This window comes from Motacilla alba, chromosome 9 (assembly GCF_015832195.1).
Source record: "Motacilla alba alba isolate MOTALB_02 chromosome 9, Motacilla_alba_V1.0_pri, whole genome shotgun sequence".
Lineage (NCBI taxonomy): Eukaryota > Metazoa > Chordata > Aves > Passeriformes > Motacillidae > Motacilla > Motacilla alba.
The window spans coordinates 15,982,584-16,009,426 of NC_052024.1; the positions used below are offsets into that span (position 1 = coordinate 15,982,584).

At 45.8% G+C, this 26,843-nt stretch overlaps 2 protein-coding genes across 2 annotated transcripts; one reads left to right on the forward strand and one right to left on the reverse strand.

The window, feature by feature from the left end:
• Window positions 1–103: 103 nt before the first annotated feature.
• Window positions 104–23,169, reverse strand: IQCG (IQ motif containing G). The gene is made up of 10 exons (XM_038146323.1): window positions 22,864–23,169; window positions 18,912–19,059; window positions 15,205–15,431; window positions 14,613–14,741; window positions 12,621–12,702; window positions 6,449–6,610; window positions 5,765–5,839; window positions 4,195–4,326; window positions 2,911–3,012; window positions 104–2,433 (listed from the first exon to the last, which is right to left on the reverse strand). Exons 1-10 carry the CDS (start codon window positions 23,157–23,159, stop codon window positions 2,293–2,295), a joined length of 1,494 nt encoding a protein of 497 aa, XP_038002251.1. The 5' UTR covers window positions 23,160–23,169; the 3' UTR covers window positions 104–2,292.
• On the forward strand, window positions 23,063–26,740 carry RPL35A (ribosomal protein L35a). The gene is made up of 5 exons (XM_038146322.1): window positions 23,063–23,174; window positions 23,504–23,546; window positions 24,761–24,913; window positions 25,721–25,865; window positions 26,682–26,740. Exons 2-5 carry the CDS (start codon window positions 23,536–23,538, stop codon window positions 26,703–26,705), a joined length of 333 nt encoding a protein of 110 aa, XP_038002250.1. The 5' UTR covers window positions 23,063–23,174; window positions 23,504–23,535; the 3' UTR covers window positions 26,706–26,740.
• The last annotated feature ends 103 nt before the right edge of the window (window positions 26,741–26,843 follow it).

Below are 26,843 nucleotides of genomic sequence, written 5' to 3' on the forward strand. Positions count from 1 at the left end.
TTTTTTAAATATAAAAATGCAAAGCCTAGAAATTGCCAGAGATCCACAAACCCTCCCTGCTTTTGTTACCCCTGCTCTTCCCTGCATACCCCTGTGATGCTCTTCCCTGCTCACCAGGCTGCTCTGTCAGCCACTGGGGACAGCTCCATTCCTGCCTCAAGGCTGCCCAGCTTTCTTAGTAATTTCTCCACCTCAGTCTAAAGCTTCCTCCTAACCACTTGCTTCCCAACCTCCAGCCTTTCTTCTGCATTTAATTCCCAGGAAAACTCTCTCCAAAGTGCATATGATTTCCCTGCAGAAAATTCCATGGATGCACATTTTGATCTCATCTCTCCACAGCTGGAAAAATGGAGCAGTACCAGCTGTGGCAGTTCCTCAGAAGCTCTGGGTTTGGGACTCTGCTCCCAGCCCTGGATGTGCCAGCCTGTTTGTTTGGCAGCTGCACAGCCCAGACACAAACTCTGCTGCGGTCTCTGTGCAGCGAGGGGAGGCTCATGCAGAGAGCAGCACGCTGAGATGAGCTGGTGCAGCCAAGGAGGCCGGGAGGAGCTACATGGGTGGCACTGTGGCCACAGTCCCCAGCCCAGCGTGTGTGGCAGGTCACAGGGTTCAGTCGGGTTACACACCTGAGCCCCTGTCACTACCCCACAGATGCCTCATGTGGGAACCTGAGGTTCAGCACCCCAACTTCATGGGAAAACCCTGTTCCACTGTTGCCTCTTGGTTTTTGTTTCCAGAGCTACTTCATTCTCTGCCGAGAAGCAAGTGCAGCCCGGCATCAGATTTCAGTTGTTTGGTTGCATTAGTAAAGTGTGGCTGGAGTTTTGACCACAACAGCAGAGATCTGCTGCCCTCCATGTCATCCTGCTTTTCCTTAGCTCAAAGCCTCTGGAGAGTTTTATGAGATCAACTTCATTCCTTCCAGCCAGGCAGGTCACCTGTGAACACCCCCATCACATAGAGAAAACACAGGTCGGTGGTGAAATGTCCTGAGTCAGCAGCACACGAAAAGGAAGAGTTACAATTAGGAACTTCAGTCCAGGTTTGCACTGAGGCACTTCCTCCAGTGGGGTGTAAGCACAATCCTGGCTGTGCTCCTGCCAGCACCAAACTGGAGTGATCCCTGCTCCTGCTCTTAGCACTGCATGGGGAGCATGGGAAATGAGGGCATTTGTTCAGTACCACTGCTGGAATGGGAATTTGCTCAGGTTTCAAGCAAGTGTCCGTGCTCCAGCAGGAACACTGGCACTTCTGATGCGGTTTGTCTGGAGCATCTGAAACTTCAGCACTCCCCTGACAACCAAGTCTGCCTGATAAGGCACCAGCGCCTTCTGTTCAGAGTTCTGAGCCACAGGCTCTCTGCTCGTGGTTTCAGCCATCTCACATGAACTTCAGAGCTCTTGGCCCAGTTCAAGTTGGACACAAGGTTTGGATGCGGCCAGCACGGGCTGGTGACAAAGAGCAGAGCAGACTCAGGTTTGAGATCATCTCCCACATGGGACAGTCAGAAACCAGGCAGCTCAGCCACAGGGCTTTGTGCACAGACCTGCATGTGGACTGACAGTGGTGTCAGGAGCAGGGATTCCCTTTGGGTTAAAAAGCAGCTCTGCTCCCTGCCTTCAGCCCTGTCCCACTGCGCGGTGGCGCTGGCCGGGGCAGTGGGGACAGCTGTGACAGACCAGCTCCTGTAGGCAGCGTGGCTGGCTGCCTGTTCCCTTTCTTCCTCCCCTTGCTCAGAAGGGATATGGAGCTGTTCTGTCTGTGCACTGACACTGTGCAGGACTGCGGGAATGGAAACCTGCATGCTCTGACTGCACTTGCGTTTACACTGCAGACTTGCCCACGTTCTCCCCTGCTGACCTGATGCCAGTGCTGGAGGCATGGAGAGCACAGAGGGAGCCCAGCTGGGGCTGCCTCGGCCTCCCTGCCTGACCCAGAGCCATAACCAGTGCTCCGGGGGCAGCCGAGGAGGTTCTGGAAGCAGAGCATCCCATGCTGGTGAGTTACTGGGCTGGTGATAGGATTACCTCCCACTGTCTTGATTCCATAAAGCACTTTGCAGGGGATATAGTGTTTCTCACTGCTTTGATGCAAATCCCCTTTCTACTGGGAAAAAAAGGCTGTACAAGGGCATCTTTAAGATCTTTAGTGCAGCTTCACCATAACTGTGTCTGCAGGAACTGTGTTCTCCAGAATTGCCCATGCTCTGTTGCATGGTTTATTTTGTCCTGTCAGACATACCACAGTGCCCTGCCCAGCAGCAGTCCTGGAGCACATCTGTGGCCATTTTCTTTACTTAGCTCTTTTCTTCTTTGCTCCAGATTTTTCCTTGCCTGTTTCCTTCTCTCCTAACTGTCCCTTCAAATACTTCTCAAGCTCCTGGTATGGGCCGAGGAATCTGCGGACCATTGTACCTTTCCACCAGGCCTGCACCTGGAAGTGAGAGAGAGAGAGGCCTGAGGGGAAGTCACTTGCTGGGGTACCTGGTACAGCTCATGCCTGGAAAGTCTTTCCTGTGCTCCCCAGCCACAGAAGGGAACCCCCAGCCCAGGCAGCAGCCTTTGGGCCTGTGCTGGTTGTGCCAAAGGCACCCATAGCTGGGCTGAGGGCACCTGTTGCTGGTTGCAAGGGGAAAGCAGGGGCACCACCCCATGCCCCTGTCTCTATCACCTGTGCAGTGATATTTGCAGCAGACTGGCTGCTCCCCTTCCATTTCCCATCTCAAACCTGCAGCCAGATGCTGGCTCTGAGTGTGCCCAAGCAAGAGGAACAGGCTTTGTCCTTTGCTTGTGCCACCACACACCAATCATCTTTCTTGGGCTGTTTTCTGCCTGGACAAAGCCTGGGGCACAGATTATTAACTCCCAGCTGCTGCTGGAGCAGCACTGCCTCAGCTTTGCTCCCCTTTACCTTCACGGCACTCTTCAGCTCCAGGGCTTCCTGCTCTATTTGTTTCCTCTTGGCCTCCTTGTCTGTCCTGTCAATGATGATGGTTGTCTGGAATGTCAGACACTGCAAGAAAGCACAGGGATGGCAGCAGCCATGACAAACACGTCCCCTAAACTGCAAGGCCAGCCTTCAGGGCTCACTGTGCCCAGCCGTTTGCCAGGGCAGGGCTCACCTGGACACTGGTGCAAGGATTCTTTCCCTCTGCTGCCTACAGGTCTCATCCTTGCTACACACTTCCCACAGCCCTGCCAGGGCTGCTCAGGCCCGTGGGCTGTGGTGTCCCTCTGCACCAGGGAGCTCCAGGGCAGCGCAGGGATAATGTGCAAGTGGGGGCTTTCCTCCCCACCTCCATTATTTGATCTTTCCTAAATCCAGATGGCAAATGTTGCTCATTACCACCGTCAGTCCTCAGGCACTTGGAGCTGCTGCCAAAGTGAAACCTCTCACGGCCTGGATGTAATTAACCCCTGATCCTGTGCTGTAAAATGGCTGGCTGATGGCTTCCCAGGCAGCAGCTGGTGGTGGGCAGGACACTTGGTCCCCCAGGCCAAGCAGCAGATGATCTACAAACACACTTGGGACACTGAGATGACAGTGTACAGAGTGAAAAATGAGCCCACAAGCAGGGAAACATCCAGCTCCATCCCATCATTTCCAAGCCACGGACAGTAAGGAATGTTTACAAGTAAATTCCTTCTGGTTTTAAAGCACACATTTTTCCAGATGCTTTTCTCTGTTCTGCTGTGATTGGAGCTCAGCAGTTAAGCAAGAACCCAGTGGGGCAGGAATGGTTCTACCCAGAATCAGTTCCCTGATAACAGAGCTCTGTGCAGCTGGGAATGTGCGTCTGCAGGAAGGGATGAGCTTCCAGTCTCTGCCTGTCTTATCCCGATCTTCCTAGAAGGAGCAGATTTGTTCAGACTCGGGCAGCAAAGTAAGGTGAGGCATACTGATGGGATGGGACAGTATCTCTGCCCCTCACAAAGGCTGTCAGTAGCTCTCTCATTACTTGCTGGTACTTGAAAATAGCTATAGGGGAAACATCATCATCCCTCCTTGATGTCACAGGTGGCAAATAGAAGATGACATCTCAGCCACTGTCCTCCCAAAACAAGTGCTATAATCACAGGCTATGCCTCAAAATTACTGGTTTTTTTCTGTGGTCCTGGTTCCTTATCCAAATGAGCATAGGAAAAAGCACAATGCAGTTTTGCATGGCTGAACATTGAGATGCTGATGTCTTACCTCCTTGGCAAATCTCTGCATTGTTTCCAAGTTCTCTGCTTTTAATGCTCTTAAATCATCCAGTTCTTCATCTTTTGCAGCAGTGTCTTTTTTATACTTCTCCATCCAGTATTCCAGCTTCTCTTTCACCTTCTGCATGGGGAGAGAGCGGTGCTCAGCGTGATGCAAAGAGGGCACAGGTGAGAGCTTTGCTACTATTACATGGCCTGCTTTCAGGATGGGGGTGAGAGTCCTGTAAATTGTGCATGGTCAGTGTTTCCTTCTAATCTTGAAAGCATCAAACCCCTAAGACTACTCATAAATTACTGCAGGGCAGTAATTTTGTGCAGTCAGTTCTGATGAAGCAAGTGACAGCCAGAAGCCATTTGTTGTGTGTATACAGAAGGAGGGGGCTTAAAAAGCACAGTTTGTCAGTGGGAGAGCTTTTATCCTCTGCCTGACTCCCTCCCCACTTTCTGGATTAAGCTCAGCACACCAGGAATAAGGTCCCAGGGGACAGCACTTCACACTATTTCAGGTTGTGAACTTGGCTTTGTGTTCATGAATAGGGCAGGTGTTTCTGAAACAGCCACCCAGATGACTTCCTCCTATTCACCAATAACTTCTCCATAGCAACCACCGCGATCGCTTCCATGGAAAAATAATCTGAGGAAAAGCATCAATCTCATTACAGCATCACAGCTGGACACACAAGGGGGATGGAGGGCATGGTCATCCTCCTGTCTGCGGGGCCCTGCAAAGCCAGCAGCTGCTGTCTGAGCACTGAGGGGCTGCTGCTGGAGGTCAGCCAGGCTCAGCATGTGCTTGCTTGGGCAGTCCCCTCGCTGGGAGCATTGATCAGACCAAAGCTCTGGAGTGCAGAGCACACTGTTCAACTGCTCACAAGATACAGCCCTGGTTTGCACTCAAATGACATTTTTGAAAAAGTATTATCTCCTATTAAATTCTGTACTGGCAGTGACCTCAGGTACCCTGCAGCAGTCCAGGTTTTCTTCCCATCGTATAATTTATGAGAGGCTTTGCAGCATTATTCACTGTCAAGTTATTCACTGTTAATGATAGGAATGCTCTGAACCTCTGAATCAACACCACAAGGACATTCATGCTGCTGAAAATGTGTACCATAGTTGTGGGTTAGCAATGATCCAACCCCAATTCTTCCTCAGATAAGGCTGGAGTGGCAGTTTGTGTCATTCCCTCCCCTTTGCACAGCCCTTCTTTGGGCTCTTCACTGGGGTGCTGGAAGCCCCAGCAACTGCCAAGTGGGGTCCAAATAAAATTCCAATTAGCCAAATGCAACTATCTGAGAGAGGAAAAATCCATAACACCTGAATAAACAATGTAATTCACTACATGAACCCTAATTTTAAGGAAATATATCTGTATGTAGCAAATCCCAAGCCTTGGAGAGCTGGGTTAATTAAGATTTGAGGACAAGTAATCATTCAAACTGCAGCAGTCATGAACCTGGTACATTTGATGGAGCAGTAACTGTTTTCCTTTGGGCACTAATCAATGATATGGTGTTTATAGGTTGCTATTTTATGCATTAGCTGACAGTCACACATACCTGATACTCTTGCATGAGAAAATTTTCGGTCTCTGTGTGAAGTTGAATCTCCTCATCAATTTTGCTCTTCAAATTCTGTGATCAGAGCAGACAGAACACGTGTGAGACAATGTTGGTGTGCATGTGTGCAAACACTGATGCTGAAAGCTGTGTAAAAGTGCTGGAGCTCTGTGTAGTCCACAGACATTTTTTTCCAGTGATAAAATCAGCCAAGGCAGTCCTTGCTCCTGGGCCATACATGAAAAAAGACAATTAGATCAGACCTTGATCAGTCAAAAAAAAAATGCTTGCAAAACCAGAACAGTTTTCTAGTCCTGATCACCTTATGGCCACAGAAGCAGCTCTATCTGTATAATTTGCTGGGGGCACTGCTGAGAGTTCAGGTTGCTAATACCTTTGTAACCACCCCTTTGGATATACTTCTGGGTCTGGTTTTCTGGCCATGACATTGCTTTAAGCATGTCTTCTAAAGCCATGCCATCCCTGTTCTTGCTGTTTGCAGCATCACACAGAGAAACAATAGAAGAGATAAAGGTGTCTGACCCCAGTGAGTTTCCAGATCCGGTTCAAGCAGCTGTGCTGGTGACTGTAATGGAGAACAGAGAGGGCATCTGGGGAGCCAGGGAGGGCTCTTCCCTTAATAGATGGAGATGTCTTTCAGTATGGCCAAGGGGAAGGGCTTACCTGGATTTCCTTCTCCAGGGCATTCTCTGCACTGCTGCACTTTTTCTGGGTTAGTTGGATCTGGAGATCTGTGTTTTTCTTCATGTAGTTGCTCTCGGTGTTCACTTTGGCCGTGGTCTCTTGAAGCTTATCTCTGAGGCAATCAATAACCTTATCTCGGCTCTAGTGGAGACAAAAGCAGCACAAAAGCAAGCCTGGAGACTGAGGTCAGCTCATCTTTCTAATCTCTCCACTCCCTGATAAGGTCGGAAAAGACAAAGCTACAGGCTTCACTTTCACTTGAATGTTGCTCCATTTCAAGGAGCATTTCAAAGGTTAGTTTGATCTGTAACCCAAATAGACAGCAATAAACCCATCAGCAAGGAGTGATTGCCTCTGGACAGCGTGGACTGAGGAACAGAGTGGGACAAGAAGGCAGGCCTGCTCTCTGGTCAAGAAATGGATTCAGTCATGCTTAGGATAAACATGAAAAAAAGCCAAAGAATTTTAACCACTTAAAGTTAGGCTTTACTTTTACTAACACCTTGCATTAGACTATCTCAGTGGGTGAGCATCTGTAAGAGGAGGATAGTGCCTCAGCCCCACAAAAGCCAAAGTTTGTTATCAAAAGTATATTCTATTACTTGGATTTTTTTTTTCTAGTTATGCACCAACTGTATAAACACAGCCTTAGGAACAAGTGCAAATCTAATGCTGACTTGCTTGTATTTTCAAACAGTTCTTTCTTGAAATCTTACCAGGTAGATGGTGCCCACTTCATTCTGAAAACATACACCCAGGGCAAGGAAGCAGTGTCAAGGAAAAGCTGGCTAAGAGGTCCCAGCCTCTCCCCATGCCTTGCTCTGCAATGGAGCTGAACTTTCCTGGGGCAGAAAGGTCAGTTTTCTGTTCCCTGGAGTTCTCCCATAGGCCAGAATCCCGAGTGGTTCGTGCAGCTTTTGGAGCATGCTCAGGAAGCAAAGTGCATTTGCTTGATTTGGGATTGCAGTTTTGTTTACTTATTTTTAATGAATTTATTTGAATAGCAGATAAAGGTTCATTACCCTGGGGTTGGAACTTGGGACAAATGCCTGTAAAATGAAGACTTTTTTATCGAGTTAAAAAGGTCATCAAAGCTTCCTGTGTAACTATGCAAGATCAATGTGAATGCACCCAACTGCTCCATTACAGCCTTTCTCTTTGCTTCGCTGCCATGCTGTGGTGGGTTTGATATTCATCAGCCAAACCTCCATAGCTGAAGATGAAATACCAAAGTGCTGACATTTTTTGAAGCCCACATATCTTGTCTCTGAAGCACCTCACATTCCTTAGCTGTGTAAACATGGAAAAATGCCACAGGAAGAAGCCAGCTCAATAGTGCTGGTGTTTGAAAGCCCTTGCAGCATGACTCATTTGGAAAAGGTCTCCTTGTAAGAAGAGTTTGGAACAGTTAAAAGGAGAAGTCCTTCCTTCTGCATCCCTTGTCCTACATAGGAAGAGTAGAGTACATTTATGAGGCTCAGGATAACTGGGGCCTTGGCTGATGCTGTTTTGTGGATTCAAAGATGTTCACATGTTTTTGAATGTTTCAAACACCAGATCCTATTTTTATGGCCATATCATCATATGACTGCAGACAGCTACAGACATGAGCTGTTTGTGCCTTATTAAGGTTTCTGGTCATGGCCTTTATTTTCCCTGGCATGGAATTTTGGTGGCCATTGGGAGGAGTTGTATTCCTGGTCAGCAGACAGGGGATGTGAGTGTACCACTCTATTTTGAGATTGTCTTCCTGGGTCATAGTGGAATCGTGTCTAAACTGAAGAACCAGCAGAAAGATTGAGGAGATGCTAATTAAAAAAGCAAACCCACAACTTTCAGTGGCGCTGAGGCTCAGGGGAAGTCAGACACTGCTGATGTCAGTGTGTTACTGCTATCTGCTCAAGATCTGCAAGTTTGCCAGAAAAGGAGGGTTCAGGCTAGGTTAAAAGTACTCAGAGAGTTGGGGCAGAGCAACTTCTCACCAGGTTATTTTCTTTTTCATTTCACATTTTATTAAAGAAAAAAGTGCTTCTGATTCTCATGCCCCAGGCCTCAGCCAGGATGGGGGCCCATCTGCTCTGTTGTTTTCTCTGGTGAATGGCATGTCTGTGGTTTGGATTTGGTCTGCGGTGTTGTAAAACATACTGGTTAGAGGTGGGGAGTCTGGGGGCTTGGTTACACAATCCAAAGCAGACAGGAAGTGAAATGCAAAACCCACGGGTGGTTTTCAGCAGCATCTGCCTGGCCAAGGAATGCCAGCTGCAGGAGTGAGGGCAGCTCCTGCTGCAGGACCTGCAGAGCTGGGGCATGTTTGGGATTTAGCTGAAGGTTGTAAATGCAGCAGTAAATGCCCACTAGCTGTGGGTACCATCTGCAGAATGTGCTGTTCCCCAAACTTTAGGGACAATGACTGGGAATATGAGTTAATATTTATTCATGCTGGTTTATCATAGCAAAGGTCCACACCAGGACACGGAATGCTTTCATAGCTGATGCAGTAAATCTCTGGACTGCTTATTTGGGATGACTTCAGTGTTGAATCTGCCAAACCAAATCGTCCCTTGTGTCCAAAACTATCAGAAAACTGGCAGAGACCAAGATCAAAACCCAGGAAATAATTGTCAGGAGCCAGTCTGCTTCACAAGCAGGTAAACAAGCTGATTTTCTCTGATCTCTCAGCTCACAGACATCAGCTCAGGGGCCTGTCTGCTGTCACCTGGTGCCACTGGAGTCATCCCCAGAGATGCTGTTTGGTTGCAAAAGCAGCTGCACTTAGCTGGAAACCTTATCCACACTCCTGTGTTTTCATTTGCTCTGATTTATCTCTCTTGTAAGTGCCACCAAGATCTCCCAGCTCTTCCACAGCAATTAGTGTTTACAGTCATAAAATACAGCTGGTTACAAAAATAGCCCACAGGAGTAAACAGTCTGAGGAATTCTCCAGCAGCTCAGTGCTGCCCATTTGGCAGGGGAAGGAGTGCTGTGCTCTGTGCTGACAGAGGCCCTGCTCTGCCTTGCTCCCACACCGAGTGCTCAGAGCTCAAGGCTCTTTCTGGCAGCTGTGGCTTCTCAGCTTGCAGGGCCTGGAGATGTGCTTGGATCCACACACCTGCTGCAGCCTGGGCTCGCTCCCCTGAAACCACAACAGGCAGCCCTGCAGGCACTTCAGCAGGGCTTTGCTTGCATCGCTGTCCCAGCTCCAGAACACTCTCAGGAAATGTCTGTGCCCAAGGGACAGCAGGGCTGGCTGTCACCTGGCATGGACAGAACGGTTCTGCAGCTCTTGGCCAGCTCAGCACCAATGCCAGCAGCTGCAGGAGAGCCCAGGAGGGGCACTTTGCTGGCAGAGGGAGCAGACCTGTTGGCAGCAGCACTCCTGTGGAAAACTCTGCCCCTCTGGAGCCAGCTTTGGATCTAGTGCACCAGCTCCAGGTCCTGCAGTGCTCCTTGGGGCTCTGCCAGCAGGGAAGCTCAGGACCATCACAAAACTTCTGCCTTCTGCTGTAATCATCCTGTGCATATCTCCAGTAGACACATGCACCAGTGGGTGTGTGCATGTGTTTAAAACATTCCACAGAACACTCTCTTGATGCATTTGTCCTCCTGGAAGAGGAAGGGTTTTAATCTTACTACGAAAAGCATGACTGAGTGATGCTCTGATACAGTGGATCTGGGTGTGTTATGAGAACTGACAAAGAATTAAAGTTACAGATCTGTTTTCACTGGTACTGTGGTGCAGTGGCTTGCATTTCTGTCTGTTTGGTAGCTGTAACATTACTGCTTGTTATAAAATGACACCACTACCTGCACACATGTATGACATGAGTACACCACAAAACCTACAGGACATAAAAAGTCTTCGGGTGAAAAACAATGCAGGAATGCTAAATTCTACATTCCTACATTTTTATCTTAAACTGCGTAATCCTATATTAATATGTTTCAAAACCTGCACAGGCTGCTGTTACTTGTCCAGAAAACCAGATATATTGAGTATTTTTATAGAAACTAGGAAATTAACACTGCAGCAGCAAACAGACCCCCCCTGCAGCCAAACCTGAGCTACCAGTGCTGCTCCTGCACAGAGAAGTAAGAGCAAAACCAGATGCACCATTTCAACTCCTTTAGAGACATCAGTGCTTTCCAAGAGAAAACAAAATAAAGAACAATTAGCATTTGTGTTCCATTAGAAAGAAAAATGAGCTGAGCAGGTTAATACACTATTAATTAGCATCTTATTAAGAGGTAGAAAGGCTGAAAATACAAATTCACAGCAACATGAGTGAGACAAAGGCCGTGTTTTTCTGGTTCCAGGATTAGATTTGCTCGCTTTTGTTTTCTCAGCCATGTAGGCTTTTGTCTACAGGTCTGTGCATTATTATTGTTGTTCAAAGTACTCCAAAGTCAGTGAAGCTGTATTTTTATTTTTAATTAGTTGGCAAGGTGACAAATCATGCAAGTGTCTGAAAAACTGCCTATGGGAAAATCCCATATGAAGCAAATAGAAATTATTCTCCCTTGGGAGACACAGTGAGACACCATTATTTTTGGCACAGGAGGAAAGCAGTACTTTAAAGTAGTCTTGTCTTTGATTTATCAAAGCTGAAACTGTAAGGAAGCTCAGAAAAGGACTTTTAAGCTTGAAATATTTTTTTTAAAAAAATCCCAGATGAGCGCAAATCCCACTTGATGAGGCAAAACCCAAGAAATGAATTAGCATTGAAAGGACTAAAAGAAGACCCACCCTCTCAGCACAAGAGTTACACACATTTTTATGACTGCAGGAGGTAGGAGAGGTGCAGGGCAGGACACAGAGAAGTGGCCCCTGACTGTGGAGTGCCTGGACATTGCTGCTGGTACAAGACAGGATGATTACAGCCCCTGGGAAGGCATTGAACCTGGACTGGGTACGTATATTGTGTGCATGGACAGGGTGAGGTTTGAAGAGCACTACACAGATGGAGAGCTACCTCATAACATTGACCAGCCTGGGGAGTGGGAGAGCAGGAACTTCCCAGGAGCCATCAGAGTCTGACTGAGAAGGGACAGTGTGAGAAGCAAATAGGTCCCCACTGTATTTATAATTAAACTTTCCACTCTGTATGCATCCAGGCTGCCAACACAAAACCTTTGCATTCTACAAACCAAACTTCATCAGCATGTTTGGAGCTTAAAATTCCTCTCTGTAGTCAACTAAATCCTGGCTTGATTACTCTCCACACTTTTGTCCAAAGACAAAACTCAGTGACACCAATTCTTTTCTCAGATGCCCTTGCTGTCCTCTTGCTCACTACTGAACCAAGTGTCAGATCCTTCCCTCAGCCCCTGTAGAGCTCTGCCCCAGCTTGCCTTCTGCTTGTTTGCTATCACACATCTCCTGCCTCAGCAGGGCCAGGCTACATTTCCATGTTGAATGAGCATCTAGTTTGAGCTGTCTGGTGAGCATCAAAGTGACCAGTGATAAGCCATTCAATTGATCTGCACTAGTGTAGCAAGTTTTATATTTCCAGAATGCCCCATGTTTACTGTGCATGCACACACTCTTTGCATGATGCAGACAGCAGGGCTGAAGCTTTCCAGACAGATTAAGTTGACAGCATATGTGCAATAACATTGATCTGCCCTTGTGTAGGCATGTTTGGGATTTTCTGATGTCTGGAAGCCTAGAAAAATAGATTAATAGAATGACACTTTCCCCAGATGAAAATGTAGGTAGAAAAATGGCCTGCCCCTATGATAGGTGTCTGTCTTTCTCACTCCCTTTGGCACACTTCCTTCTGTGCCAAATGATCTGTTGTGACTGAGTATGACAGGACCTCAGATACTGTTATCTGCAGATAACCTCCTACTTACTGATTGCAGGTATCTGTGCTTTGTCACTCCCAGCAGAGTTTTTGGGATATTCTAATTTGACCATGGTCTCTCATAATTATGAGCATTTTGAGCTCCCATTTGAAAACCATCAGACACTGCTCTTGAAGTCATTAGTGGGCTTATTCCAAATACAAATCTTTATTGTAATTATTCTGCTTCTGTACTCCTAAGTGGTGGCTCACTGTGTATGGCCATGGCCTCCCTGAGTGCTGGGCAGCAGAGGCAGCTTCCTAACAGGCTTCCCCCTGGCAAGATGCCCAGTGCTAAGTGCTCTCACCTGAAGGTCTTGACCAGTTTGTTTCTTGACATCTTGCAGCTGTTTCTGGAGTGCCTTTATGTCCTTCTTTCCTTTTTCCTCCCTGAGGTGGGAAAAGACAATCACTTGAATATATCAAAAAAGACAAGAGCTGTTTACCTAGAAGGGGAACTTCCTGTCTCCTGATACATTGTGGTAAGATAAACAGAGACTTCTCACCAAAACTATTGACTTGGTCAGTAAATCCTGAAAGAAGAGGTGCACAGACTGAGCAAGGCAGATGGGAACAAAAGAGAGAACAAGCCAAAAAAACAGGGGATGCTCTTATTGAAGGCCTGGAATGGATTTGAGGATGATGCAATTATTATAGTGGAGACGGAACATGCCTGTCACTGAGTCACAGTTTCTACATTTAGGCAAAAATGCCAGAGATTCTATGCAGAAGCAAGCCTGAGCAGCAGAGAGTGCCAAATTGTGTTATTATGTGTATGAGAATGTTGTTTCTTTCATATCAGACCTAAAATCTTCCAAAGAGCACTGCCCCAGGTTCTGAGATCCATGAAGGGGCCTGGGTGAAGACCAAAAGCTAGAGAAGTGTTCATCTGTCTAAAACAAAACAGGTGCAGTAAATATTCTAGGTATTATTATCTTATTTCGCTCAGAGTGCCTCTCTTAGATTTTTATGCTTATGATTAGTTTTAAAACCAGTAAATACTACAGTTGGTCCCTGAAACCGTGTATCCTATTCCAACCTTACAATCACACATGCATTTCATTTTCAGAGTCCTTATCTGGGTGACTGATGAACAAAAGCTCCTGATAAGGAGTCTCCCATCATCTCACTGCAGATAGCTTTCAGAACAGTGTATTTACACAAAATGAGGCAAGTATTTATTATCTTGAAAGACAGATCAAGTTCATTCCATGAAAAGAATGTATAGTACAACATGGCTAGATATGATTGACAGAAGGGGATAAAAGGATTATGTCCTTTCTGATTATAATTTGTCTGGTCTTTTCTACCTTTCAGTATTGGATAGTTACTCCACAGCCAATTCGTAATCTCACTCTTGCTTTCCGTCTCTTCCATGGATAAACAATAAATCCCTTGGTTTTAGGCAGTGGAAGAGGAAGAGTTTGGTTTCATGTTTGAAGTCACACATTGCACTGAAGCTGGGGATTTGCCCTGGAGGCAGATCCCTGAGTCACCACAAGAGCAGTTCCAGTAGGTTGGACTCCTGACAATTCATGACTGAGAGCAGCTTTGCTGTGCACCCTCAATGATGGGCCCGAGCTGCTACACTGAGGGAGCTTTAAAGCACTGAAATATTTGTCTGATGACTGCAATTCTCTCTGACAGTTTTGGGATTGAATCAGAGGTTTGCATGCTAAAAAAAAACCCCAAACCTCTAGAGCTCAAAAGTTTGAGCTGAGAAATCACCAGATTGAGCTGAGATATAACAAATGTTTACCCTGGAAGATTTGGGACAGAAGAGAATCACAGCACAGTGGCTGGTGGATTAGCCTTTAATAAGACACCTCTGTCACCATCTGTGCTAAGCCCTCACTGCTGCTGGGAAAAGGGAGCTATTAGCATATGGGTCAGAGCAGATTCTCCTGGGCATCAGACAACCTAAAGGCCATATGTCGCTGGCCCTGATTTGAACAGATTCTCTGCTGCTCTGGCTTTCACTGGGGACAGAAGTTAAAGATCAAGGAGCTCCTACATCACATTATGTTTTAATTGAAATGAGGCATTTGCACTAATTCAGCCACTGGTGTCCACCGTGGTCAAAGCTCAGGCAATTCCTAGCTCAGATCAGTATCAGGCCCATCCACTGTTTCTTTCCAAAGGGGAAAACTTGCACTTTGCAAAGCAAACAGAATAATTCAAGTTCTAAAAGGTATCCCTTCTGTATTTTAGTTTTATTGCTTTTTATTTCCTTTTCAGCATGTTCTGAGGGGGAATGGCTTTCAGCATTTAAACAGGGAAGAAATGGACACAACACTGACCTGAGGAGGATGTCATAAAACTTGCCCTTTTTTTCCCTCTCTCTCTCATTAGCATCTGTTAGGCTACTAAATGTTCCCAATTCTTCCATCTTTTTAATAGTGACTGTGATTACATCACTTGCATACTGCCTGCCAGGAAGAAAAGGAACACAACAATAGTTTACAGGTGCTGGTAGTACAGTGTTTGGCAATTTTATCCATTACTGTTCACAGTAAAATGTAGGGAAATAAAAGATCCCTTTTCTGGTCTTATGTCCTATCAAACCCAGGAGTGCTTCTCGCACGGTATCTGTTTATTGTACATCTGGAGAACTCAGTGCTTGGCATAATTTCTATCCAGGCAACCATTATCAATGGGGTGATGTTTTACAGCTCCATTCAAAATAAACTGCTGGTCATTAGGTAGCATCCAGAAGCAAGCAAAGGCTGGAACTAAATGGTCTATGAAGGACTCCTATCCCTGGAGGAACTCCTTTCAGACAGAGACTGATGTACTCTGGCAGTGGGAGAGCAAGGAATTTGTATTTTTGCTTTCAAGAGATAGACTGAGAACTTTACAGCTCGGAGCATCCCTCACAGGTGCTTCACTCACCTGTCAGCATAAATTTTTTTGAGCTTCTCTAGAGCCCGAGTGATGGGTTTCTTGGGAGTTTTGGAAGAATGCTGCGTGCTTTTTTGATCTTCAGTCTTCCCCTGCTGCTGCTCGTGTTCAGTGTTTTTCAGGGCTGTGGAGGTAACTGTTTCCCCACTCTCCTGCTTTGCTGACATAAGCTCTGGGAAGTTAATACCCAGCTCCTCCTGGATCATTTCTTTTGTTTGCTGGATGGGAATGAAAGGGGATAAGGGAAATAAGAAAATAAGGGAAGAGGGAAAAGGGAATAAGAGAGACCTGCTTGCACATTGCACAGCAGAACTAAACCCTCTACAACATTATGTGATAGGAAGGAAAATAAGTAATTAACTAGAATGAAGCTATACTGAGAATAGCTGATAGCGCATGTTACATTTTGCAATGAGTGGAAGATCAGAAACATTTACGTTGGTTAGTTTTGAGCACACGGTGTAGCTCATTGACATTTATGGGCTCAGAAGTCCTAAAATGACAGGACTAGAAAAGGCCTAAAAAGGTGAATTCATCCACTCCAAGAGATGATGGTTCAGATTGTTCTTATTCTGATGTGTTCTTAATGGCCTCCAGCAGTGGAGACTACACCCCCTCCCGTCAATGCCAGCACCTCACAATTTTCTTTACTATAAGAAAGTTTTTTCTCCTCAACAGTATTTGAACTCCTGGCTTGTTGTCCTGGTCTCTTGGCACTGAGAAAAAAGTCATTCCCCCCTTTTTTGCAGCAGTTTTTACAAACTGGAAGACTGCTAGCCTGTTTCTCCTCCTCCTTCTCTCCATCTTAGACATTTCTCACTGCCTGTCACCACAACCTTTCCCTACAATATTATTGTTATAACTAGAGCTGTGTGGAAATAATTGCAATAGACTTTCTGTCTGCTATCAGCTTAGCAGGTTTTTTGAGAGTAACAGCAGAAAGAATTCAAAGGATAAATTCAAAATATTGGCATCTCTCTCCTTCATGGAAAGGTATCTTGTGATGGAGTACAATTTCCTTAAAAAAGGAAATGCAAAATGCATTCCTTAAATGCAATTTAAGGAATGCAATTTCCTTAAAAAAGGAAATCCAAAAATGCAAAAGCACACTATAAAAATCAGCTAAGCTTTTGCTTCTAGGAAAGTCTCTGCTTTATGTGTTATGGATAAAATGCAGGTGTATACAACTGGGACATTAAAAGAGAACATTTTCTTGCTTGCCTACCAGCATTTCTGTGGCTGAACACTTCATAACAGCACTGCTGACTGCAGCTAACACAGTGTCTGCCAGCCCCATCCCTGTCTGCAGCTGCCTGCTCCCCACCCCGGCTGCTTGGGGAAGCAGACAGAGAACTCACTGTGATGAAACATTTTCCAGCAAAAAGGAAAAAAAAAAGTTATTTTTAGCAGAACTAGTTCTCAGTCCAGATCCTTCCACAACCACACACACATTTGTGCCAGCAGAGCAGAGAAAACAAGTGGTCAGGGCAGCAGCTGTGGATGCCAGGAGTACTTCCAAAAAGTTACTTGTCAGGCAAGTCAAGCAAGGCTCTGTCAGAGGTCGGGGGTGCTGCTGCAGTCTGTGAGGGCACTGCAAGGGACTGCTTCATGCTGAGTGTTTTGGACAGCTCTGGGTTGGGATGGATCAGCCTCTGGCAGTGCCTGACTCATCAGTGACTAGAGAAGGAGGCTAAATGACTATGTGTTTAATGTTTTTACTGTTAAATTTACATTAAACGAATCACATACAAAACCATACACTGTCCAATGAAAATTGCATTGTTAATTAGTAAAAAAAGGGCTTAAATAGCTGGTTGGTGACAACTGTACTTCAGAAAGAACTAATTTTGGCAAACAAACTGCTTTAATATCATGTAGATTTTATGAATGTTCTGATAGATGTTTTCTAATGTCTGGGAAAGTTCAACACAGGCAATAACTGGGTTGTCTGTAAACAGTAGGTACTTACACACTAATAACCAACAAATAACTATGTAAAAGCAAGAAGTTTGTAAATGCATATGTTACCATCTGTGTAGTCTCCTAAGTGCTTGTCTTTTGCCCAAAATTCAGCAAATAGAAAGGCTGCCTCTCTCTGGGGCATGCACTGAGTGAAGCAATGTGCAAGAGCATCCAATCCAGAAAATCAGTGAGGTGCTGGCCAACACTGCAATTCATCCTCTCAAAAATGTCACCATCTGAAATTCAGATGTCAGTCTTTGAAGATGCCATTGATTTGTCTGCCTGATAGAACTCCAGGGTACTTTGCAAATACAGATCTTATACAAATACAATGAAAACAGCCAAATGTAAACTGAGAAACAGGGAGGAGTAGCAAATTACAGAGCACCAAAGTTAGCAAGTAGCTTCCCTAAGCTATTTTCTTGTTTCTAAATTGTTTCCTCCTCAAATTGTTTTGAAATCTTTAAGAACACGAGTAGGGTTTCTAACCTGTGAGAAAGGGTGTTCTAAGAAGTGACTTGGTGAAAATGAGCATCTGTGATTGAAGAGAAAAGCGAAGGTGTTTTCCCTGTAATTTACGTGTGCCTTCAGTAGATCTATCAGCCTGAGTCTGTGTGTCTGAAGAGGACAACTCCTGCTGTCCCAGAGATACGCTCTTTCTCTGTGTTTTGCTGCTGCCACATAAGAGAGGGAGAAGCATCCTCTGGGAGCAGTTGAGGCCGGCTCCCAGGAGTCTTTCAGGGGAGCAGTGCCCTCTATGGCACAGTCTCCGCATCGTTCCTGCCCTGACATTCACTGTAACTGCAGCTGCTGCTGCACCTTTGTCATGGGTTTTTTGAAAAGGTAATATGGAAAGGAAGCACATAGAAAAATTTGATTTAACTTCCTCTGGCATTCTTAAGTGGTACATTAGACAGAGTGAACATCATTAGATGTCAAAACTCAGATCCCGGTTTTTATTTCCATCCTGGTTGTGAACTTTTTTCTTGACTTCACCTTAAAAAGGTTTCAAACCTGCTAGAACTGGAAAGAGCCTCCTGTGTCACTTATAGACCACACTACTTAGAGCCATTTACCCCTCAGGACAGTCCCGCTCTGATTCCTATGTCTAACAGCTACCAGAAATGTCACAACCCCTTCCTCCGCAGCAACAAACCCCTGCCTGAGCATTAGGAATTCTCTGTTCTCCATATCTCTGCCCAACCATCTTGGCTGTGATGCCTATTAGGAATCAACTAATAATTAATGATCACTGAGAAAGGGTAGTTACTAATATATTTTGAAGTGCATCTTTCTTAATACATTGTGGGAACAAAAGGTTTTTTGGCATGGACCTGGAGAGGAACAGAATTAACCTGGTTTTGAGTGCTTTGAAATAACCTATACATTTCTACTTTTAAAATAGCTCTGTATCTACAGAAGAACCTACATATGTTTTGCTTCCTTTTCCCCAGTTCTTTGCTTATTGTCTAACCACTGAGATTTTAAAATCATAATCTTAGGAACCTCATCTTGGATCAGTAGAGTCCTTTGCACAAATTCTTGACCAAGGCTTCTCAGTGATGCTGCAATATAAACATCTAAATTAGGTCACTTTTATTGTGTTTCTTCACCTAAGAGTCACAGAATCACAGGAAATATATTTGAGTTATTTTTTTTAAATGCTGGTAAAGATATTAAACCAAGACAATGAGAAAAAAGATATGATATACATCTTTTTAAGGAGTGGCACATACATGGTTGATGTCTGTCTTGTCCTTATGTGGAACTGGCATGATGTATCCAAGAATTGCAAGTTGATCCACACAGTTCTCCAGCACAGCACTAAACATCAGAGCTTCCAGATGAGTGATTTTTTCCATTTGTTTAGTCTCTGTGTTCTTGCTAGGAGGAACAAAGACAAAAGATACCAATCAGAAAAATGCTGTGGTGTTAGTGATGTCAGTAACAGTAGTTTAAACTAAAGGTAGACCCGAAATAGCCTTATTTGCAGCCTTGCATATACTTCCCTGGCTTTGTTTATAACCTTCCATACACTGTTTATAAGAGGAGCCGTGCTCTGCTAATGGCTGCATTCAGGGACAGTGGGAATGTTTAGCTTTCACAAAACAAAGAGGTCCTGGTCCCTCCTACAGCAGATCTGGGCAGACAGACTGAGAAGGGAATGGGTATGGAGGGCACAAACTGGGTGAGGTGCCTCATGATTCGGTTCAGGGGGGAGCAGTGGTTCATAGTGCACTTTGGGAAACGACAGAATGTAGGTGCCTTTTCAAAAGAAAGAAATAAATCTACGTCCTATAAAGTCTCAGAGGGTGAACCTTCAAGCTCGAATCATTCCTCAATATTACCATGTAGCCTTCACACTTTTATGATCCCAGTTCCCTCTCAGCAGGAACTGTTACCATCTTAAGATGCTGAAAGTTAAACAAGAACCAATATCTGGACTGAGACCAATCTTTAACTTTCTGTATTATTTTATTTTAACTTGCAATTCAAACGGGAAACAGCTCTGACATACACTTAAGCACCCCTTTGCCTTGCCTACAGATGGAATATTGTGAAAGCATATCTAAGGAAAAGTGAAAATTCACTATTAATCCAAAAACACCTAAGAAAGCACCTGCACAACAATGGGGAAATTCTCTGAGAATTGTAATGTTTTGATATGCCATTGGACAATCCCTCCAAAGCCTGTACATACAAACCAGGTATTTCTTGTACAACATGTAGCCCAGCTGCAGTCTGAGATGGCTGAGATCCTGAGTATCATTGCAATAGAAGTATCAACAATCACTAACAAAATCTTAATTTGGCTGCTCTACCTACAACTGGATTTGTGCCATGTGTAAAACCCTTGCATAAACATATCCTAAGCCTGCAAAATATTACAGCCCAACCTGTAAGCATGCCAAGGAAACACATCAGGCAGTCTCTGTAGCATAGGACACGGCCATATTCTATGAAAATTAAAGAGGTTTGGATGCAGCTTTGCTCTGCATCACTGGAAATCAGTGATATTTAATAAGCAAGTGTTTAAAAAGATTCATACTCGCTATGAATCTCTGCAGCAGTTATCATTTGTCCTCCTTTTTTGTTGTTTTTTTGAAGACAATATGTAATTTGTAGGTGGACCATGAAGTTAATTTCACTTGGCAGAAAAGAAGAGCCACTTTTCAGTGCAGGTTTATTTGAAGTCTGTTGATACAGAATAGGTAAAACAAACAAAAGATTCAAATTCAAAACATACTCAGATTTCACACATTTATTTCCTGATGTCCCTGTCTATTGCAGGAAGTTGTTTAATGCAAGACGTGTTGAAATGTGCTGGAAGAGGACACGGCTCTCCCTGGGGATGAGATTAGAAAATGTGCCCAGGGCAGTGACTGGGATTGCTCTCAGTAAATTCATAGGAAGGGCAATTCCAGGGACAGACAGAGGTATTTAAATTAAAGGATAGTACTGCTCTGGGTAAAAGGAGAGTGAATTCCCCTAAGCCAGGCAATTGTGATAATGTTTCTGACTCCTGAATGGATGAAGATACAGAACAGCCTTTCAGCCAAGGTAATGGCAGAGGCATCCTGATATACTTCAAGAAGCTTGTTTAAATCATGGCAGGAAAAGAAAACAGCAAAGTAACGATTCTGAATATTATCAATATGTTCACTACACTTTGTTTGTAACCACTTACATCTAATTCCTCTGAGCAGGGCTTTTGATGGTCACCTAGGACAAAGAAGGAAGTGATTTCATCCCTTTGCTTCTGAGATTTTTTTCTCTCTTTTATCTTAATTATAAAAAAAAGTAACAACTTGATAAAAGCATTAAAAAAAAAGCAAGTGATCTGTGTAATACACTAAACCCATCACTTTTCTTGTCAGCCTTGGAATCAATTATAGAAGTGGGGATGCAGTATTTTTACATCAAGAAAGTGAGGCAGTGTCTTCAGTCAACAGGCACTAATAAAATATTTTTCAATGTTTTACTCATTTTTATCTTTTTTAGAAATCCAAGGTCCATATTTTGAGTCTAAACAACCTAAGAATAATCTATTACATACGAAGTCATAATGCTAAAAATATGGTGAAAAAGATGTGTTGGGAGATAGCTGTGACAGATGACCACAGCAGCATTTTTGAAAGAAAACATAACACATGCAGCTCTCATAGGAAAAAGGGACTTATTTAGAAACAAAGAGGATGCAACAGGTTTTCCTCTTTTCCATCAGCAGCTTCTGACCAGGAGAGAATTAATTCAGGATATTAATATGTTTCAAGACAGCTGGCAGCTGGAATGTTTCCCTAAAGCCCCTTTGCTGCTTTGCTCCTCCTGTGTATCTTCTCTTACATCCATATCCTTGCTCAGCAGATCCATGTGCCAAGCCAGCAGGGTCTGGGCTTATGTTAAGTTGGACTTGAGAAGGAAACCACTGTCTGGAGCATTAGCAAACGCTACAGATATGAGCTGCTTGCTCTGGATCTTAGTGCCAGCACAGTGCCTCTCAAACCATCCACTGGCATCACCCTGCACCGCTGTGTTTGCTGAACTCCCTCATTCAACTTTATTAATAATAATTTTTTAAAAAGGATTCCCCATGAGTTTTGGATGACATTCTTTCCCTGCTGATATAAAGGGAAAGAAAAACATAGCAAGTAATAATTTTTAAAGCAACTGTATAAAAGGTCTGGCCTCCTGCTCCTTTGGGGATTGCAACTCCCTCTGCTGTGTGAGAGTCCTGGATGTGCATTTCTCCCAGCCTGCCGATAAAGGAAAATGGATTCAAGAGCAGCATTTTGTGCAGCATTCCTTGTAGTCAAGAGAAGAGACTCCAGTGAATTCCAGTGATAAAATGCATAGCTGAGAATGTCACACCTCCTTTAGATCTGTTTGGCAAATGATTGGCAAAGAGAGGTTCTGAATATCCACAAGAGCAGCAGCTGAGCCAGAAATCACAAGTAACTTCATTTTTACCAAAGAAAGGTTTCTTGAAAAGCAAAATAGGTGTGGCCTTACCTTACACAGCTCTGCCTCCTGCTAGAAATATTAGGACAGCAAGGTGCTCATTTTAAAAAAATAAGAGGGGAGGGAGAAGGGGCAAGGAAAGGGGAGGAAAGGGGAGGAATTGGGAAAGGAAGGGGAAGGGAAAGAAAGGGATGGGAAGAGAAGGAAAGGGAAAGGGACCATCAAGGCTCCTCAAGGTTTCCCTTCCTTTCACCTTCCTTCCCGTAAATCACTTCAAGTGCTCTGAAAATCCACCTGAATTTCTGGCAGTGTGAGGGAAGTGATAAAAATCGGGAGTGAATAACCCTGACATGAGCAAATGAGTACATACATTGCTTCGAGATCGTATTTAGTAACATAAGGGAATATGAGACTTGGTTACAGGGATTTCAGTGTCGAAATCTGTTTTCTGCCTCCAAGGCGAAGTGAAATAAATGTCGAGATGATTCACTGACTCAGGGTGAGAACATCGAACGACGGGCAGGGCCCGGAGCCCACCCCGAACACCAAGGGCTGCTCTCTCCCCCCGCGCTGCCTCTCTTCGGGCTCCTCGACTCGTTCCACGCCGCGGCCCGTTCTCATTCGCCCTGCCCAGACCGGCTCGCGCTCCCCTCAACCTCTCACCGGGATCTGCCCTCATTTCCCCCGCTCCCACTCCCGATCCCGGTCCCTGTCCCGTCCCGCCCTCACCGGGATGCGCCGCCCGTCTCCATGGCAACCACCACGCTCAGGGGCCTCGCGGGGCTGCCCGGCGGGAGCCTGCGCAGCGGGGCTGGGGCCGCCCCTCCCGGGATCCCTCTTGCAGGGATCGCCCCCGGGGCACGCGGACACAGGACACGGGACACGGGACACGGGACACGGGACACGGAACGGGCGGTACCTTCCTCAACTCGGCGCCGCTCACTCCGGCAGCGCTCGGGCGCCCGCTCGGGTCCTGGCGGGCATTTCCCAGCAGGCAGCGCGGTGCGGGTCTCTTTCGCCGCCATCTTGGGGCGCTGCGGGTGAGGCGGAGCGGGGCCGCGGGCCGGGAGCGGGGCCGGGGGGTGCTGCCCCCGCTGTGGGGCCGCCGGCAGGCGCGGGGCTCCCGGGGCGCGGCGGATGGCGCGATCCGGGGCGGGTACAAGGCGAGATGGCGCCGATGCGCGGCGGATGGTCCCAGTCGCGGATTGGGGCCCTCGGCTGGAGCGGGGCTGAGGCGGCTGCTCTGGGGAGGAGCGGAGGCTCCCGGAGCTCTGGGTTGATCCTGGGAAGCCCCCGGGTGTTCGGGGTCCCGCTCGCCGGGCCAGGTGGAGATGCCGGCCCGAGGCTCATGGCTGTGTGTCGTTTCCAGGCCTGCCGGGACCGGGTCTGCGGGAGGACACCATGACCGGGAGGTGAGTGAGTGCCCGAGGTGGCTCTCGGCTCGGTGCTGTCACGCTGTTAAATCGTTCCTGAGAGCGTTTGTTGAAGCAGTGGGCAGTGAGCGGTGTTCCTCTGCCCAGTGTCCCGCTGGGCCCTGTTGAACGGCCACAGTTGTGTGTCCCTATTCTGAAGTCTCTTGCGCTGGTTGTAGTTGCTGTTGCGGTGTGCCGCAGACAGGCCCTGGCCTGTCGGTAAATATCCGTGTGAAATGTATGGGTTTGTTAATCTCCAGTGCACAGTGGAGCTTTGGCATAGACTGTTTCCTTGAGTAAAGAGAGCAACGTGTTTTTCCCATGGGTAAATCATCTGTTGTGCCACCGAATTTTCTTAAAGGATGTAGGGAGTGAGTTTGTAAGTGAAGGGGTTAAATGTGAATATTCTGGAGTTCCAGGGGAAGCTGTGGCTGCCCCATCCCTGGAAGTGTTCAGGGCCGAGTGGATGGGGCTCTGAGCGGCCTGATCTAGTGTGAGGTGTCCCAGCCCATGGCAGGGGAGGCAGAACTGGGTGGTCTTAGATGTCCCTTCCGTCCCAAACAATTCGATGGTTCTGTGGATCACAGCTTTACTATCTGTGGGGCTCATGTCCTGTTGCACGTGTGGCAGATAGAACTGAGTATCTCATCTGGATCTTGCTGGATGCTCTTGCACCAGATGTGCTGTCTGCTCAGTGTGTGGGACAAGCCTTATAATGACTTCACTGAAGGATTGCTGAGAAGTTCCTGCAGTGTCTGTGTCCAGTGGATGTGTCAGGCTGTTGCTCTGGCTGTTAACTCCTTTGAGGCTGCAAATCAGGGGCAGCTGATGCCTTCTATAGCAGTTACTGCAACGCAGGAGACTTCCTGTGGTGTGTAGAAAAGAAGCAATGTTTACTCATCAGTGTTAGTAGACTTTTGGAAACAGTATCTGCTAATATAAGCATTTGAAACTTAGTAGGAAGCCAATATTGTAGTGCCAGGAGTTTATGACAAGCAGAAAATGCAATGTTCTCATAAATACTTCATGTTCCACATACTCAGCTTTCCTCTGTTCGTTGAATGTAAGTATTTGCAGTGATTTGTAAAAGTCAGCTGTTTCCTCTGCTGATTTCTACTGGTGTGGAATGTTTCTGCTGAAGCGGCCTGTGATTTGTTTTTATTTTTGTTACATTGGAGTGAGTTATAATTTGCAGGTGTTTTCCATGTCTTTAGGCTGTGGTGCAAGGCCATTTTTGCTGGCTACAAACGTGGCCTCCGAAACCAGCGGGAGCACACGGCCCTTCTGAAAATTGAAGGTGTTTATGCCCGTCAGGAGACAGACTTCTACCTGGGCAAGAGGTGTGCCTATGTGTACAAAGCTAAAAAGTAAGTAATGTTTTATTCTTGTGCTGAATTAGCCAATTCCTGTATTGGCTTTGTAAATGCTAGGAGATAATGATATTACATGATACATTAGAGAGCAAGAGGGATGAGAAACAGGTTTTGCCTAAGCTTGACAAAAACTGAAGGTGGGTTGATGGAGTAAATTGAAGTGGGTGAATTTGTGTTAAATACTTTGAACTGTTGAGTTACTTAAACAGTAAAGTGATTTTGTGAGGCCTGGATGAATTTGTATTCAGACTTTGGTGTGCCCATGTGTGAGCAATGTAGACACCTTGGGAACAGCTGCTTATTACTTCCACTTCTTTTTTTTTTCTTGAGTGCTGTCAAAATTACCTTGAATAAAATTGATCACACTGGTAACTTGGCCACCATCATTTCCAGCATGGCCCATGGCTCTTCATTTAAGGCAATTTCTGCCATCAATCCCAATGGCCTGTTCTTCTCCTGCCTTCAGTGTGTCTGGAGAAATAAGGTGTTGGCAATTTCATATTATTGATTTTTCAGTTTCATCATATTAGCAAAAGTGTTTTCCAAATTTTTGAGCTTTGTAAGCTGTTAATGGTTGTCTGGTGGAACTTCTGATAAATTACAAGCTGTAATTACACATTTGAAAGGTACAGTGAAAATCCCAGGAAAATTTCACAAGTAAATAAAAGTGGATGTTGCTCTAGTTAAAGATGGGTGCGGAGCTAAATTATTGAGGCACCTTAGAGAAAGCACATTGTCACTGCTGGTGACAGCAGAGCTGTGACTGCCCTGCTGAGCTGTTCTTTGCCTCCTTTTGCCCAGCAACACGGTAACCCCCGGAGGCAAACCCAACAGGACACGCGTGATCTGGGGGAAGGTGACACGCGCCCATGGGAACAGCGGCATGGTGCGTGCCAAGTTCCGCTCCAACCTTCCTGCCAAGGCCATTGGACACAGAATCCGGGTGGTAAGTGGATGTGCTTTAGCAGCAAGATATTTATTGGCAGTTCTTGGGGTGCGTTTTAATTCCACAGAGTACGAGGGAACATTTGAATTCTGGTTTTGTTCTGTTGCTGTTGGGTGTTCAGCATGGCTCAGTGACTGTTTTGGAGCCTAGAGAGGATTTTCCCTGGCTTCCTGTGCTGAGGGCATTTGTCTCTTTGTCAGGGGTTTGTGTGCTTGCTCAGGTTGTCTGGAAAGGCTCTTCAAGTTCCAGGACTCAGCTCCTTTCTAAAGCTGCCTTGATTTCTTTTCCACCAGTCTGTTCTGTACATTTTTGCACCCTTCTACTTCTCCACCTTTTGATTTTTCTCTTAGCTCCCAAATGTTTTCACTGCAGGCAGTGCTGTCCTGTCGTGGCCTCTCCCACCTGTGCCCGCTGTTGATGTTTTAGCCACAGGGCTTCAGTGGGACTGTCCTTTTAGGTCTCTCACCCAGAGCTGTGATGTAATATTTTCATAGTGATGTTGTCAAAAGGAGTACAAGAGGGGTGCGGTCCTTTCTTTCTGTCTTTCTCCTGTGCCTTAGAAAAAACAGTAGGAGCAGCACAGATAATTCCTGAAACCCAGAGCCACGGGAACTCTTGTTGGTGCACAGGAGGGCTGGCTGCCACAGAGTCTGTGCCACCAGCCAAGTGCTCCTGCAAGTCATTCTCACACTCTTCTGTATAAACTGGGGATTGCTTTAATAGCAGTTGAAGAGATTCATGGTCTAGATTGTAACTGCAAAACTTGTTTGAATACAAGCTTTCTAACGTGATTCTGTCTGATTTTGTGTTTTACAGATGCTGTATCCATCTAGGATCTAAATTTTTATTCAAAATAAAATGGAGAATCTGTTTAACTTTTGCATATTTCTGGTTTTATTGCTTCCACCAATTTTGGGAGACCTCCTCCTCAGTAGTGTATCAGAGTTGAGGGCACAGAGACACTAAATCCTGGTAGCT

Bases quoted from the DNA above. Each gene is read 5' to 3' on its own strand.
- IQCG (XM_038146323.1), bottom strand. From the start codon at position 23,159: ATGGCGGCGAAAGAGACCCGCACCGCGCTGCCTGCTGGGAAATGCCCG. The intron at 14,742-15,204 runs GTGAGTGAAGCA...TCTTCCTGGCAG, and splicing joins AAAAAAATTTATGCTGACAG to GCAGTATGCAAGTGATGTAA. The intron at 6,611-12,620 runs GTGAGAGCACTT...TGTCTCCACTAG, and splicing joins AAACTGGTCAAGACCTTCAG to AGCCGAGATAAGGTTATTGA.
- RPL35A (XM_038146322.1), top strand. The intron at 24,914-25,720 runs GTAAGTAATGTT...CCTTTTGCCCAG, and splicing joins TATGTGTACAAAGCTAAAAA to CAACACGGTAACCCCCGGAG. The intron at 25,866-26,681 runs GTAAGTGGATGT...TGTGTTTTACAG, and splicing joins TTGGACACAGAATCCGGGTG to ATGCTGTATCCATCTAGGAT.